Source organism: Pongo pygmaeus, chromosome 11 (assembly GCF_028885625.2).
Source record: "Pongo pygmaeus isolate AG05252 chromosome 11, NHGRI_mPonPyg2-v2.0_pri, whole genome shotgun sequence".
NCBI lineage: Eukaryota > Metazoa > Chordata > Mammalia > Primates > Hominidae > Pongo > Pongo pygmaeus.
Genome location: NC_072384.2, coordinates 52,171,218 through 52,184,639, shown reverse-complemented (window position 1 = coordinate 52,184,639; position 13,422 = coordinate 52,171,218). Strand labels below are relative to the sequence as shown.

Genomic DNA, 13,422 nt, shown 5'->3' with positions numbered 1-13,422 from the left:
TAGGTAATACAGGTACATATATGAAGCTAGTTATATATAAAACGTATATATATCTTCTCAGATTATTTTCCACAAGTGAGATTCTCACCAGAAAAATGGTTCTGCATTTTGCTTTTTTCACATATTCTGGAGACCTTTTGTATCAGTACCCACAGCCACAGTTCTGTTGTGTGTGTGTGTTTTTTTTTAATTCTAGTTTTTCTCTATTACAAACAATGCTACAAGGAACATTCTTGTATTTAAGGGTACAGTTGTATAAGGACATAGATGTTACAGATTTCCAGAATAACTGCTGCCAAAGGTTGCAGGCTTTTAAATAAATACACATATCCTTCGTTCTTCTCTATAGCTCAATATTCATCAGTTGATGAAATGATGTGCGTGCATATATGTGTGTATATACACACACACACACACACATATATACAGACAAAGTCTGGCTCTGCCACCCAGGCAACCTCCACCTCCTGGGTTCAAGCAATTCTCTGGCACAGCCTCCCGAGTAGCTGGGATTACAGGCACCCGCCACCACACCCAGCTAATTCTTGTATTTTTAGTAGAGACAGGGTTTCACCATCTTGACTAGGCTGGTCTTGAACTTCTGACTTCGTGTTCCACCTGCCTCAGCCTCCCAAAGTTCTGGGATTACAGGCGTGAGCACCTGTGCCCAGCCAAAGTGATGTATATTAATTTTTTTTTTTTTTTGAGAAGGAATCTTGCTGTGTTGTCAGGCTGAGTGCAGTGGTACGATCTCGGCTCACTGCAACCTCCGCCTCCCAGGTTCAAGCGGTTCTCCTGCCTCAGCCTCCAGAGTAGCTGGACTACAGGTGTGCACCACCACATTCAGCTAATTTCTGTACTTTTAGTAGAGACGAGGTTTCACCATGTTGGCCAGGCTGGTCTTGATCTCTTGACCTCATGATCCGCCTGCCTCAGGCTCTCAAAGTTCTGGGATTTCAGTCAGAAGCCACCACGTCTGGCCAATGAAATGATGTATACTAATCTTTTCCATCAATTGAAACCTCTTAGACTGTTTTCATCCAAAGCAAAAACAGGGATGGGTAGGAATTTCCTATCCCAATCCCTTTGCTGGAATTTTATACACACCTATCTAAGGGTAAATTTGTTTTGGCTTATTTTTCAAAATAAGCTATTCTGGTGTCAGGGAGTAGTTACTCTTCTAAAAACATGCTGGCAACTTTATTTCTATAAAACCTTCCAGCAAAAGAGGCTGTTATATGCTCTAAATATTTTCATTTTGTTTAACAGTTTAAGCTTACGGGGATGAGGCAACTTTCAAGAAGTTTTATGAAGTCAGATGCAGAGGCACCAATTTACACATATTATATATAATCAGAATACACCAGAAAAAAACCAAAACTCCCATGGTTCCTATACTAGGGAAAGGTTTCTTATTAAATAAGTGTTAGGCAATCAATTGCACATACTTCATAAAACTTCATAAGTAAACAATGGGATTAAATGTGACTGTATACTAGTAATTTCCAAGTCCTGGGTAAGTGCTTCTGACATTTGAAATGTTTAAATAAACTGGTATACTTATATTATGAAATACAATGCAGTCATGAAAAAATGAGGTAGATCTATGTATACTGATACAGAATATACTCCAAAAGGCACTTTAACAAGGCTGAAAAATATACATGATTCCAATTATATTTTTTCTATAACAGTGAAAAAAACGTGTATTTTAAATGACTATACATATGTAAATAAAGAGAAAAAGATGTAAAAAGACACACAGGTCGATCGGTGAAAACCTTTGCTTTAATTGTCGGAATCTTTCCTGGTGAGATTAAATTACTTACGAAACTAATGCATTTTATGATACTCACAATGAAAATACAATACACTCCTGCACTGTTTGATGACAGGGATGTGTTCTGAGAAATGCATCATTAGGTGATTTTGTTGTTGTTCGTACATCACAAGAGCGTACTTACAAAAACCTAGATGTATAGCCTACTACACACCTATAAGCTATACAGTTATAGCCTATTATTCCAATGCTACGAACCTGTGCAGCATGTTACTATACCAAATACTGCAGGCGACTGTAATACAACAATAAGTACTTGTGTATCTGAACATACTTAAATATAGAAAAGGTACAGTAAAAATACAGTATAAAAGATAAAATATGGTACACCTGTATAGGGTACTTACAATGAATGCAGCTTACAGGACAAGGAGTTGCTCTGGGTCAATCAGTGAGCGAGTGACTGATGAGTGAAGGTGAAGGCCAAGGACACTACTGTCCACTACACTAGACTATTATAAACACTGTACACTTAGGTTACACTAAATTAAAAAATTTTTCTCTTCATTAATAAATTAACCTTAGCTTCCTGTAACTTTCTTACTTTATAAACTTTAAAATTTAACTTTACCCTTTTCTACTAACAGTTTAAAACAAAAGGACACTGTACAGCTGTGCAAAAATGTTTTTTCTTTATACCATTACTCTATAAGCTTCTATTTTTAATTTTTTAGTTTTTAAACTTCTTTGCTGAAATCTAAGACACATACACATTAGCCTAGGCCTACATAGGGTCAAGATAATATCACTGTTTTTCACTGTCACATCTTTTTCCACTGAAAGGTCTTCAAGGGCAACAACATGCATGAAACTGTCATCTCCTATGACAACAATGCCTTCTTCTGGGATACCTCCTGAAGGGCCTGCCTCAGGCTGTTTTACAGTTAACTTTTTTTAAGCAGAAGGAATATAATCTAAAACAATAAGAAGCATAGTAAATACACAAACCAGTAACATAATTGTTTATCAAGTATTATGTTATGTACTGCATGTAATTGTGTTATTTTTTTTATGACTGGAAGGTTATATAAAACCAGATTGGTAATAGGTTGGTTTATACCAGCATCAACACCAACATGTGAGCAATATATTGTACTACCAAGTTAGGACAGTTGCAATGCCACTAAATAGGAGTTTTTCAGCCCCACTGTAATCTTATGGGAGCACCATCATACAGGCATATATGCAGACCACTGTTGACCAAAATGGTATGTGGTGTATGGCTGTACTTAGGTAACTTTAAAAGTTGTAAAAACTATTACCAGCTGGCTACTAATAAAACTTAGATGTATCATATGCATGAAACTAACCAACAATTTTTAAATGTTTATGTAAGCAAATGTTTTCAACTTTATTAGATTCTATAGTTTTCTAACTTGAGAGGATGACCATTATTTTAAATAATTTGGTATCCTCTCTAAATCACATTCTATAGATAGCTCAAGTCTTTAAATCCCTAGAGCAAAGTGTCTCTCTACACGTCAAGGCACAAGTGCAGGAGCAGAGGAAAGTGCTCTCTCCTCTCCTGCCAATGCAACATGAGCATAGTGGGTGCACAGAGTGCATAATAGCTGTAGCAGTTACACTGGTTAAGGCCTTCACCCAATCGCCCGACCACCTGCAACCCAGCCTGTAGCATTTCTACATTTTTCTGTTGAAACAGATGAGGAAGGTGATCCTCTGACAGATTAAGTGACTGAAATTCCAAAAATAAATAACACCTGTAGTTCCCAACGCTGGTAAATCATTAGATTCACATGGGAAAGTTAAAAAAAAAAAAAAAAACCCAACACTTTTATTACAGATCATTTCACAGAAAAAAGTTGACAGAAGTATATGATAAAACTCATATACCCATCATCCAGCTTTAAACAATTAATTCATGGGCAATCCTGTTAAATTTATATTCTCCTCTGAAGCTTGTAATCTTCAGTATAACAAGGAAAACAGTTATCACTATTTTTATTTATCATATAAGTCCAAAAAGGCTTTTTTATTTCCTTTATTTTCATGACACTTGAAGAATAATTTAGAGAGCAAAAAGACAGCGGGAAAAAAACTTTGTTAAAAATTTTCGTAAGAAATAAACACAGCAAATCCGAATTTCAATTCCCAGTTTCCCTAAAGTCAGGTACACCAAAAATGGGCATGACCTGAGTGCAAATAATTGCTTACTAACTTCATGTATGAATCTACAACATATCCATCTTGTAAATACCACTTCCAGATTTCAGATACATCTCAAATTGGTTACAGCTTGTCATTATTCCTGCTTTTTTTTTTTGCACTTGCGTCATCAAAACACAATGTTTGAAGGAATTTTTAAGCCTTTCATGGCTTATTTTGATGAAAAGAGGACAACAATCTTCTTTGCTCCATAATTTGTAACACATTTTCATTTTTAGATTACAAACAATTCAAATGGTCAACCCAATAATTCTTTTTTGCATTTTTTTTCCAAATCACCTTTGTATACACATCTGCCCTTAGCATCTGTCCACTTACAAACAGTATCAAATAAATTAGGATGCAGACCTCATAAAAGATGAAAAAAATACTTAAAGTCTTAGGAAAGTCTTACTGGAATCCTAATTCCATCATAATTATTTTATTCTTTTGAGCATAGTTGAGAATTGATGAGTAATACTAAAATAATGAAATAGGAGAATGTTTTGAGAAAGAACAATATGTGACCACTAAAATCCCAAAACGTATTTCAAATTTAAAAAAATGTCCAATAGACCAACGTGGTAGTTTCAAGATCAAATAAACTTTGTGAGAAATACAGCTCAGTTTTCTTTATTCTTTTGAAGATCCCTAAGAAAGAATAAGTCATAAAATTTCAATTCTTACAAACAGAACTGCTCGAAATAATTCAGAAATGAAAAATGGTCCAATGAACCCTGATTGTACAGTGTACACTGACACATACAGCCAATTAAGTTACTTCGATTCAGTAGATAATTATAGGGTCTGAGATTCTGTAAAAGCAAAAAAAGAAAATCTCCAGGGTCTTTTTTTGTTTGTTTTTTTTTTTAATGTCAGGTTTGGGAACTACTAGGCCAGTGGTGTTCTAAGTATATATAGCCCCCTAACTAGCAGCATGCAGAGCATCAACTCAAAACTTGTCAGAAATGAAAATTCTTGGGCTCCATCTCACACTACTGAGTCAGATATTCTGCACCATGTGAAGAGCAACAAAATTTATCTTTCAGGTGATTCTGATGCCAGCTAACTTTTGACTTCATTAGCCTAAGAAACGTCCCTCCCAACCACCAAAGTTGGACTACAGAGTACCACACAATGTCAACCCGATTTATTGAGATGTAGGGGTCCTAATGTCTGGTTCTTATTACTGCTTTTATGTGTTAAGAAGAGTCCTGTAATAATTTCATGACTAATAATTTAGCTGCACATGGCTAATTCTTGCTGATAACCTATTCTTTTTCTGCCTTGCTATACTACCTAGACTATCTATGGTATAAAAATTATAATACATACTTTCTTGAGTTTTGGTTTAGAAGAAAATAACATTGATGGATACAGAGTAGTTGAGAATACTAGAGGAAATAACACACAAATTAATGGTTTTTGGCATACTGTAAAAGTGCAATAAATGGTATTATTGTTAATTACCGAAACATATTATTCTCTAAACTTAAATTTGTGCTTTCCCTTAAAGTTTTTCTTATTGCAAGTTACACTTGTACATTGTAGAAAATAAAAATAATAAATACAACCAATCAATTCGGAAACCCAGATAAACTAACATTTTCATTACATCCTTCCAGTCCTTTGTGGCTTTCTCTTTTTTTTTTTTTTGGCCTTAGTCATCATTTCTTAAATAATACAAATAGATAATACAATTTTACAAAAATTGTGTTACAGAATAGGATATTTGTGACTTTTTAGATGAAATATTAGAGCTACCCCACCCAGCCACAGATAGCACTGTAACATTTTCTTAATAGAGTATAGGTTCAAATTATAAAGTCCACACACTGCCTAAAAAGTTCAAGCTCAGAGTTTCAATCAATTTTCATTGTAAGGATGAAACTGAGTTTTATTCAACTTGTGTCTTTTTAAGAGAATGGGCCACCTCCAACATATCCTTTCTCTTGGACATTTTTTAACAGTTCTAATGTTCTGTATCATGAAATCATGATGGCCAAAACAAAATCTACAGGTGCTTTTAAAAAATCAAGTCCCCAAGTGATTGTTACCCATACCAAAATGAGAATTGCTGCTATAATCTGTTCTTACTGACTGCCATGCCAATCTTGGACTAGGATTAAATTGCAATTAAATTCTGCAGTGTACAAAAGTTTTGTCAGTCTGTCTAGAAAAAGGAAGAGAACTCTTTCATGGTAGAGCAGTTACTGTGCTCACGTTGCTTTTTCTAAAAACCAACCTACTTTCAAACAAAGAATTAAGGCAATTTGCAGTAAATTTTAAATATGAGTCATGGAAATATTAAGATAATAGCATGTATGGGCAATAATAAGTATGCCAAAAAATAAAGAGTAATATACAAAACAATCAAACATTATTACATTTGGCTATGAGGTTCCTAATAAACAGGGCAAAATAAACAGTGAAATATAGTAAAATCATTATCATCTGATAAAAGGCTGCATGGTACTTTTCCCAAATGTAATGGATGACTTCAACAACATTTTCTTATTAAATATTTCAAATTGTTTCTTCATGTGAAAACTGTCTTATTAACCGTAAAAAGGATGTAACTTCATAGGCATCTCCTCAGGGGTAAACTAATGAGGCAATTTTTCTTGATATCTAAGTTGATCAACTCAGCGTTGATTTAGATGGAAGTCAAGTTTGAGAGAACCATCCTACGTTTTCAGCTATCAATTATCTCAAGAGGAGTTTTAACCAGAGGACAGTAGTCAATTCAAAACATTCTGTAAACAGGCTAACTTGTATTTTTCTTGAAAACAGTAGAGAATTGCAGCTTAGAAAAAAAGGCAGGTGTTACCACAGTCACCTCAATCTTTTGTTTTGTTTTGTTTTGTTTTGAGTCGGAGTCTTGCTCTGTCGCTGAGGATGGAATGCAGTGGTGCAATCTTGGCTCACTGCAACCTCCACCTCCCCGGTTCAAGTGATTCTCCTGCCTCAGCCTTCCGAGTAGCTGGGATTACAGGCCTGTGCCACCATGCCCAGCTAATTTTGTTTTTGTATTTTTAGTAGAGGCGGGGGTTTCACCATGTTGTCCAGGCTGGTCTCGAACTCCTGACCTCAAGTGATCCGCCTGCCTCGGCCTCCCAAAGTGTTGGGATTACAGGCGTGAGCCACCACGCGCGGCCGGTCACCTCAATCTTATAAGAGCTTAATCATCTTGGCCCTGTTTCATTGAAACAGATTGTTAAGAATCCTCTTCTGGTAGAGACGACTATTCTCTATCCATATGTTATAATACATATATCTGCTATAACTATTCTTTAAAATTAACCCCCAGGAAACTGATTGAATTAGCCCATTAAATGATATTAACTATTTTTATTCTCCAACTGACCACTGGAGCTCATCTGACCATTGGTTCAAAATAATGAGCTTTGTTTTGGCATAGCTGTTGGGTTTTTTTCACCATAAAGATACAACACTTTTTGCTCATTCCTGACTCTTGACAATAAATTCATGCCATTAGCAAAATCTTAATGATTTTCCTATTTGCTGTAAAAATATTAAGTATCTATCATGCATACCTAAAAGCAATACAGGAGTATTTAACACTAAGTGGAAAAGGAAGCAGGACCATGTCAAAAGACCTATCACATTCCTTTTGATATTGAGCAAGCCATTCCTTCAGATAACAACTGCCACTCATTCTACTCCTAAATGAGAAATCAGGACAACTTTTAAACAGCAAAAGGTTTAGAATTCATGCCTAGTTCATAAGATTCTGTTTCCACTGCATCAAGAGGTGACAGATCAATAAAAGCTCTGAGAAGCCTAATAATCTTGGCTTATTTCTAGAGATAAAACAATGTAAAAACATACACTGATAAAATGAGTAACTTAAAAGTATGTTTTCTCATGCAAGAAGTTGACAAGAACAGACAAAAGTTTCCATGCAATATCTAAGAAACCAACTTTGCAATCTGAAGATAGTTCATGTTTCCCCTTCTGCCAAAATAAGGTACACTATACTCAGTGTCACCATAAGGGTGATTAGCCATAAAGTGGTAGATTAGAGAGTTTAGGAAAGAATGGGAGAGGGGAGGACATGTGTCATAGTATCTCAACCACCTATCTACAGTGATCAAATCAAATGATTTAATTTAAAGTGATCACATCAAATGACTTGATTTATTTGATCAAATGTAGAGTGATTAAGTTTGATCTCCCCTCCCCAATTTAGAGTGATCAAAGCAAATAGGAGTAAAATATGCTGGACAGGTAAAGTTTTTAACTCTTCAGAATCATTTTGATGGAGAGAAATATAGAATAACCTTTTTCACTGGAAATCTGTGAACTATAGCATTCTATAGACACTGCAGAAACTGAGGTCTGACTCTCCTAGTCATTAACCTGTGCAAGGATGGTCCAATGCTTTAAAAAAAAAAAAAAGCTGCACATAAAGATATTTGAACTTAAATTCCTCCTGAAGCCTACATAAGACATTATTTACCTTTGCTAAGTTAGTGAGGAAGTTCTTTTGTTTTTAAATTCCTGAGAAGAGTTGTGGGAAGCCTCTCCCAGAAGGTAATCAGAAAATGTTAAATATTTCTCTGGACCTGAGTCACATGCAGTTGTGTTTAAAATGTATTACTAGTGTGTGTGGTATATACACATACCAGTACCCATTAAAAAATTGTTATTGTTTCAGACAGGGTCTCACTCTGTCGCCCAGGCTGGAGTGACAATCACGGTTCACTGCAGCCTTGAACTTTCCAGCTTAAGTGATCCTCCCACATCAGCCTCCCAAGTAGCTGGGACTACAAGCATGAGTGAAACCATGCCTGGCTAATTTTGTTTATTTTTTGTAGAGACAAGGTCTCACTATGTTGCCCAGACTGGTCTCGAACTCCTGGGCTCAAGTGACTCTACTGCCTCAGCTTCCCAAAGTGTTGGGATTACAAATGTGACCACTGCACCTGGCCCCATTAAAAAATTATAGCAAACATACCATATATGTATACACATACTCCACACATATAAAGCAAATCTAATAACATTTATCACCAACATATGCAAATGAAAAACATAAGACTGAATGACTGCACATAGAAATATATTAAGTATTTTATCCCAAAGTTAGTTCAAACACGATCTGGAAACACAAAAGTGAGCTCAAAACCAAAGCAAGTGGCAATTAAGTCCATACCTAATAGTCCAGTGTCTACAACATCTTCATTTTTCAAATTCTCAGCATGCAACTCTGCAAATACAAAGAGGAACTTAGGTAGGAAAGTAATATTATAATTTGAAAAGTAACTCAAAGGCTGTGAAGGCATTGTGGAGCTGTGGAAAGTGCTCTGGAGTCACAAAGAACTGCGTTGAAATTCTGATTCAATTTACCAGCAATGTGACCTTCAGCAAGCAAATTAACGTGCTGACCACCAATGGAGCCAACAGCCATATACTGTACATAGGATGAGAGTACTGTTTATTCCCTAAGGTAGTGGTAAACACTAAAGGGCATACTAGGTGGAGTTCAGTTCCTTTCTCCATTCTTCAAAATAAGCACAGTTCAATGTCTTCTGCAATGGAATTCCACTTATCATGGTTCTGTGACTTTATGATACAAAGGCAATGTCTCCGAGCAAAAGAGAAATAAACCACCTAGGAGACAAAACTATCAGAATTGCAAAAAAGGGTAAAAAAGTGGGGAGGGGGATGATAAATGAAACATTGGCAGCCAATCATTTAAGGCTGACAATTTACACTCTATGCACATTCAAAAAAGGGTAAAAAAAGGGGGTAGGGGAATGATAAATGAAACAATGGCAGCGAATCATTTAAGACTGACAGTTTGCATTTTATGCACATTCAGTTTACCATTTTATGAAGAGGTAAAACCCACATCAACTGGCCAAAGTGTCTTCTGTATGAAAATCAAGCATTGTAAGGTTTTAGATGTCATGCCATCTGCAGCCCACTAAATGCTGGGAAGCAATGAGGACAAATAAAAACTGGAGTTAAACAGATTTAATTATATTCAATGAAGTACAAAAATAGCACTTCAGTGACAATGTTTTGGGTGCTTTTCATACAACAAAGTTCTTTTGGTTTTTTTTCAGTACCTTGGCAAAGGTCACTAACTAGTGAGAATGGAAATTTAAACCTTACTTCTTTCCACTATAATATACACTAGCCAACTAAATTATACAACCGTATGCCTTGCAATAAACTTTCAACCGGCCAATATTTCAACTTCAGACAGAAAAATAAAATTATTAGAGGAAGAGTGGACTATACTTCCTGCAACAGAACTCCGTGCACTACACCTGGATACAAACTTAAAAACTGAGAGGCTAATTATTTTACCTATAAAAGTAGAAATTTGGACTATGCGATGAAAATCTTTGTCCCTCAGGATTCTGTGTAGAGGAATTGGTGGACAGCACATCTTTATTTGTGGATGAAGGCCATTGAACATAGCCTATTGCAATTATGTGCACTTTTCACTGTCTCCTTTTAATGGTGGGTGTTTCGCACTTTGTTTAATCTTGACAATATTTCATCCCCCGTGTTCAAGGACTTGAAGATATTTCTTCAAGAGTACCCATTTAATCAAAAGATCCTTTTTAAAAATGCATCTCCTGATCATGGATCAGGACGCTCCACTTAAAAAAGGCAAAGGGCTGGAGAGCAAAGTAAGATGCAAACGAGGACTGGGTGAAAGCACCTGCCAGTCTGCGGGCTTAGTCAGCGCGAGGGAAAAGACATGGGTGGAGGCGAGAGCCACACCCTGGCTCAACTTTACTCTGGACAGACTTTCAAGGCCTCGGCTTCAATACCTTTAACGATCAAGTAGGCGATGGCGAGGAGGAAGGCGAGAAGGACGGCGAAGAGCAGCGAGCAGAGAATAGAGAGGACCTGGACCGGCCACCGCCGATGCTGGGCTCTGCTGCCCGCCGCCGCGAGAAAGATACCATTGCGCTTATCGGGCAGAACAGGCGACCCGTCCCCGTCCGGCGGGAGCACCGAGCCCTTTCTGGGCTCTGACCACGCCCCAGCCGAGAACTCCGCCCGCAGGTCGCGGGCCACTTGGTCGCATCCCTCCTCCTCGTCGACTTCGCCTTCACCCCAGCTGTCCCCCCGGGTAAAGGAGGAATACGTTGGCCGACCCACAGGGCCCGGGGTGCCGGGACGGCGGCGCCGCAGAGCCGACCGCCAGCCGCTCTCCGCAAACGACATGGCGCGAAACACAACGAAACTCGCGGAGAACGAGCCTCTCCCACCTGCCCCGCCCCGGGTCCGCAACAGCCAATCCGCGGCAGTGGCCGCTACCACCAGGCCTCAGAGCCCAGGGGTAAACCACGGAAAGCAAGGGTGGGAGGCGGGTGCAAAGGAAGTCGTAGGGCCAGAGGAGAGGCGGAATGCGCTTGGACCAGAGCTCGACCCCAGGGCTGTAGCCGCAAGGTGGAGCAGGAAAGCGCGCAGGGAGAAGCGGACGGAGGCCGAAGGCTGTCGAGTATCCACTTCCTGCGAAACTTCATCCCGGCCGGAGACCTCCGCCACCGCCGCGTCACCAACGGGAGCGCGCGCCCCGACAACCCCAAAGGCGCATCTTTTCGACGCCGGGTCCTAGCACCCGCTCGCGCCCTCTGAGACACATTCCCGAACCTATTTGTCTTCTCCCTTCTTCCCCACTACGCTCACACTCTTCTCCAGGTTCCCCCATTAAGGGCAGCTCTCTACCTGGCGCTCTCGCGGTGCCTTAACTGCTCACCCCCATCTCCCTTTAGTGTGGTTCTCCCCACCCGTACCACAACTTCCCTCACACTACTCGACACGCCTCCTTCCCCCTCCGCCCAGACGCGCGCTCTCCACCTGGCGCGTGCGGAGATCGAACCCTCTCCTCGGAACCCCTCCTTTCGCCTTCCCCGCCCCCTCCCCTCCGCCTCGAGCACCGCGCGCGCGCATTCGGCCCCAGCCACCGCTAACACTAGAGGCTGCTTACCCCCGCCCCCTCCACCCTACCCTTGGCGGCCTCAGGTTTGTGGGGCGTACGTAATTCGGGCGGGGAGGGTGAAGGTGGCAGACCCCCCACTGCCCCACCCCCTACGGGGTGAGGCGGTCTAAGCTCGGGAAGCTGGGACACGGTAGTCTTCCCTTCCCCTGGGGAAGTTGGTAGAGTTTTCCCGACGGAGGACTCGGCGCAGAAACTTCCTCCGTCCTCCTCCTCCTCCCCCGCCCCATGCAGGCGACGCCGAGTGAGGCTGAGGCTGGGGGCGAATCGCCGCAGAGCTGCGTGTCGGCGGCGCATTCTGATTGGACAACGGGGAAGCCCGTCAGCCTGTTGGCCCCGCTGATCCCGCCCCGTAGCGCAGGGCAGCCTTTAACCTTTAGCCCTAGTGGGCGCCAGCCACTCAGATCGCTTCTTGTTGGTATGTGTAGCGGCAGTGGCCGCCGGCGGAGCAGTCTGAGCCCGACGATGAGGCCGGGGACGGGAGCTGAGCGTGGAGGCCTCATGGTGAGTGAAATGGAGAGCCATCCTCCCTCGCAGGGTCCTGGGGACGGGGAGCGGAGATTGTCCGGCTCAAGCCTCTGCTCCGGCTCTTGGGTCTCTGCTGACGGCTTCCTGAGGAGACGGCCCTCGGTAAGGGATCAGTGGGGCAGGGGGAAGGCGGCACAATGAAAAACGGAGTGAGAGAAACAGGAAGCTTTCTCCGAAAGGAGAAGAAGATAAAAGTGGACGAAGGAAGAACTCGAGATGGTGGGATATGTTCTGAGGGAGAGAAGTGGAGGGTGGGGATGCACAAAGAGAAGGATGTGAGACCCTGGAAGTTCCCCGTGGGCTTGGCCTAGACAGATGCGTGGTGAAGGTGCTGGCTCTTGGGCGGGGTGAGCGTCTTGGAGCTTTAGGCCCGATTTTAGCTGGGAGGGGGAGGCAAGCGCTTGATACTGTAAGACTTTAAAAGCGGCTGCCAAAATTTGTTTTCATTAGTCGTCGGGGTGGTCTGCAGGGGGAACTGTTGGGACAATTGGCAGGAGATAATTAGCTTGTTTTAATTTAAAACATGGAACAATGGACTCATCGGTAAAGAAAGTAGTTGTCTTTTTAAACTGCGTTAAAAAGGATGAATTAGTTGTTTGCATTTAGTGTCCGTGAGTGACAGAACCTCAGTCTTTGAAAATGTATTTCTTGCAGAAGGAATTTTACTTGTCTTAAAGGTTATGTTAGGAAATAAGTTTGTTAGGAGTGAATTGTGCCTGGATAGCCATACTGTTTGTGTTTTATAAGACTGACTCTCACCTGAGTTAATTGGATAGAACATCTTAAAGTTTAAAATCAGTAGTGTTATAAAATAACAATAGCTGGCTATCTTTTATATCTGCATGAAATAGGAGAGTTGTTGTTTTCACCGTAACAGTTTTAAAATTAGTATTCAATG

General features: G+C 40.5%; 2 protein-coding genes across 15 annotated transcripts in view; one reads left to right on the top strand and one right to left on the bottom strand.

The window, feature by feature from the left end:
* ARL6IP6 (ADP ribosylation factor like GTPase 6 interacting protein 6) overlaps positions 1-11,852 on the bottom strand; it is a 43,018-nt gene extending 31,166 nt beyond the window's left edge. For 2 of the 5 annotated variants that reach the window (XM_054477206.1, XM_063647480.1), the window contains exons 1-2: positions 10,349-11,811; positions 9,186-9,239 (exon numbers count right to left, since the gene is read on the bottom strand). In XM_054477206.1, the coding sequence (XP_054333181.1) occupies positions 9,186-9,239; positions 10,349-10,460 (166 nt within the window). In that variant the 5' untranslated portion in view covers positions 10,461-11,811. Of the gene's footprint in view, positions 1-9,185; positions 9,240-10,348 lie in introns of all 5 variants that reach the window. The other 3 variants (XM_054477204.2, XM_063647479.1, XM_054477203.2) reach the window with 2 other exon arrangements.
* A 49-nt stretch (positions 11,853-11,901) lies between these two features.
* The window catches only part of PRPF40A (pre-mRNA processing factor 40 homolog A), a 61,926-nt gene continuing 60,405 nt past the window's right edge, over positions 11,902-13,422 (top strand). For 4 of the 10 annotated variants that reach the window (XM_054477199.2, XM_054477198.2, XM_054477197.2 and 1 more), the window contains exon 1: positions 12,218-12,500. In XM_054477199.2, coding sequence (XP_054333174.1) covers positions 12,225-12,500 — 276 coding nt within the window. In that variant the 5' untranslated portion in view covers positions 12,218-12,224. Of the gene's footprint in view, positions 12,023-12,217; positions 12,627-13,422 lie in introns of those variants that run through there. The other 6 variants (XM_054477195.2, XM_054477194.2, XM_054477193.2 and 3 more) reach the window with 2 other exon arrangements.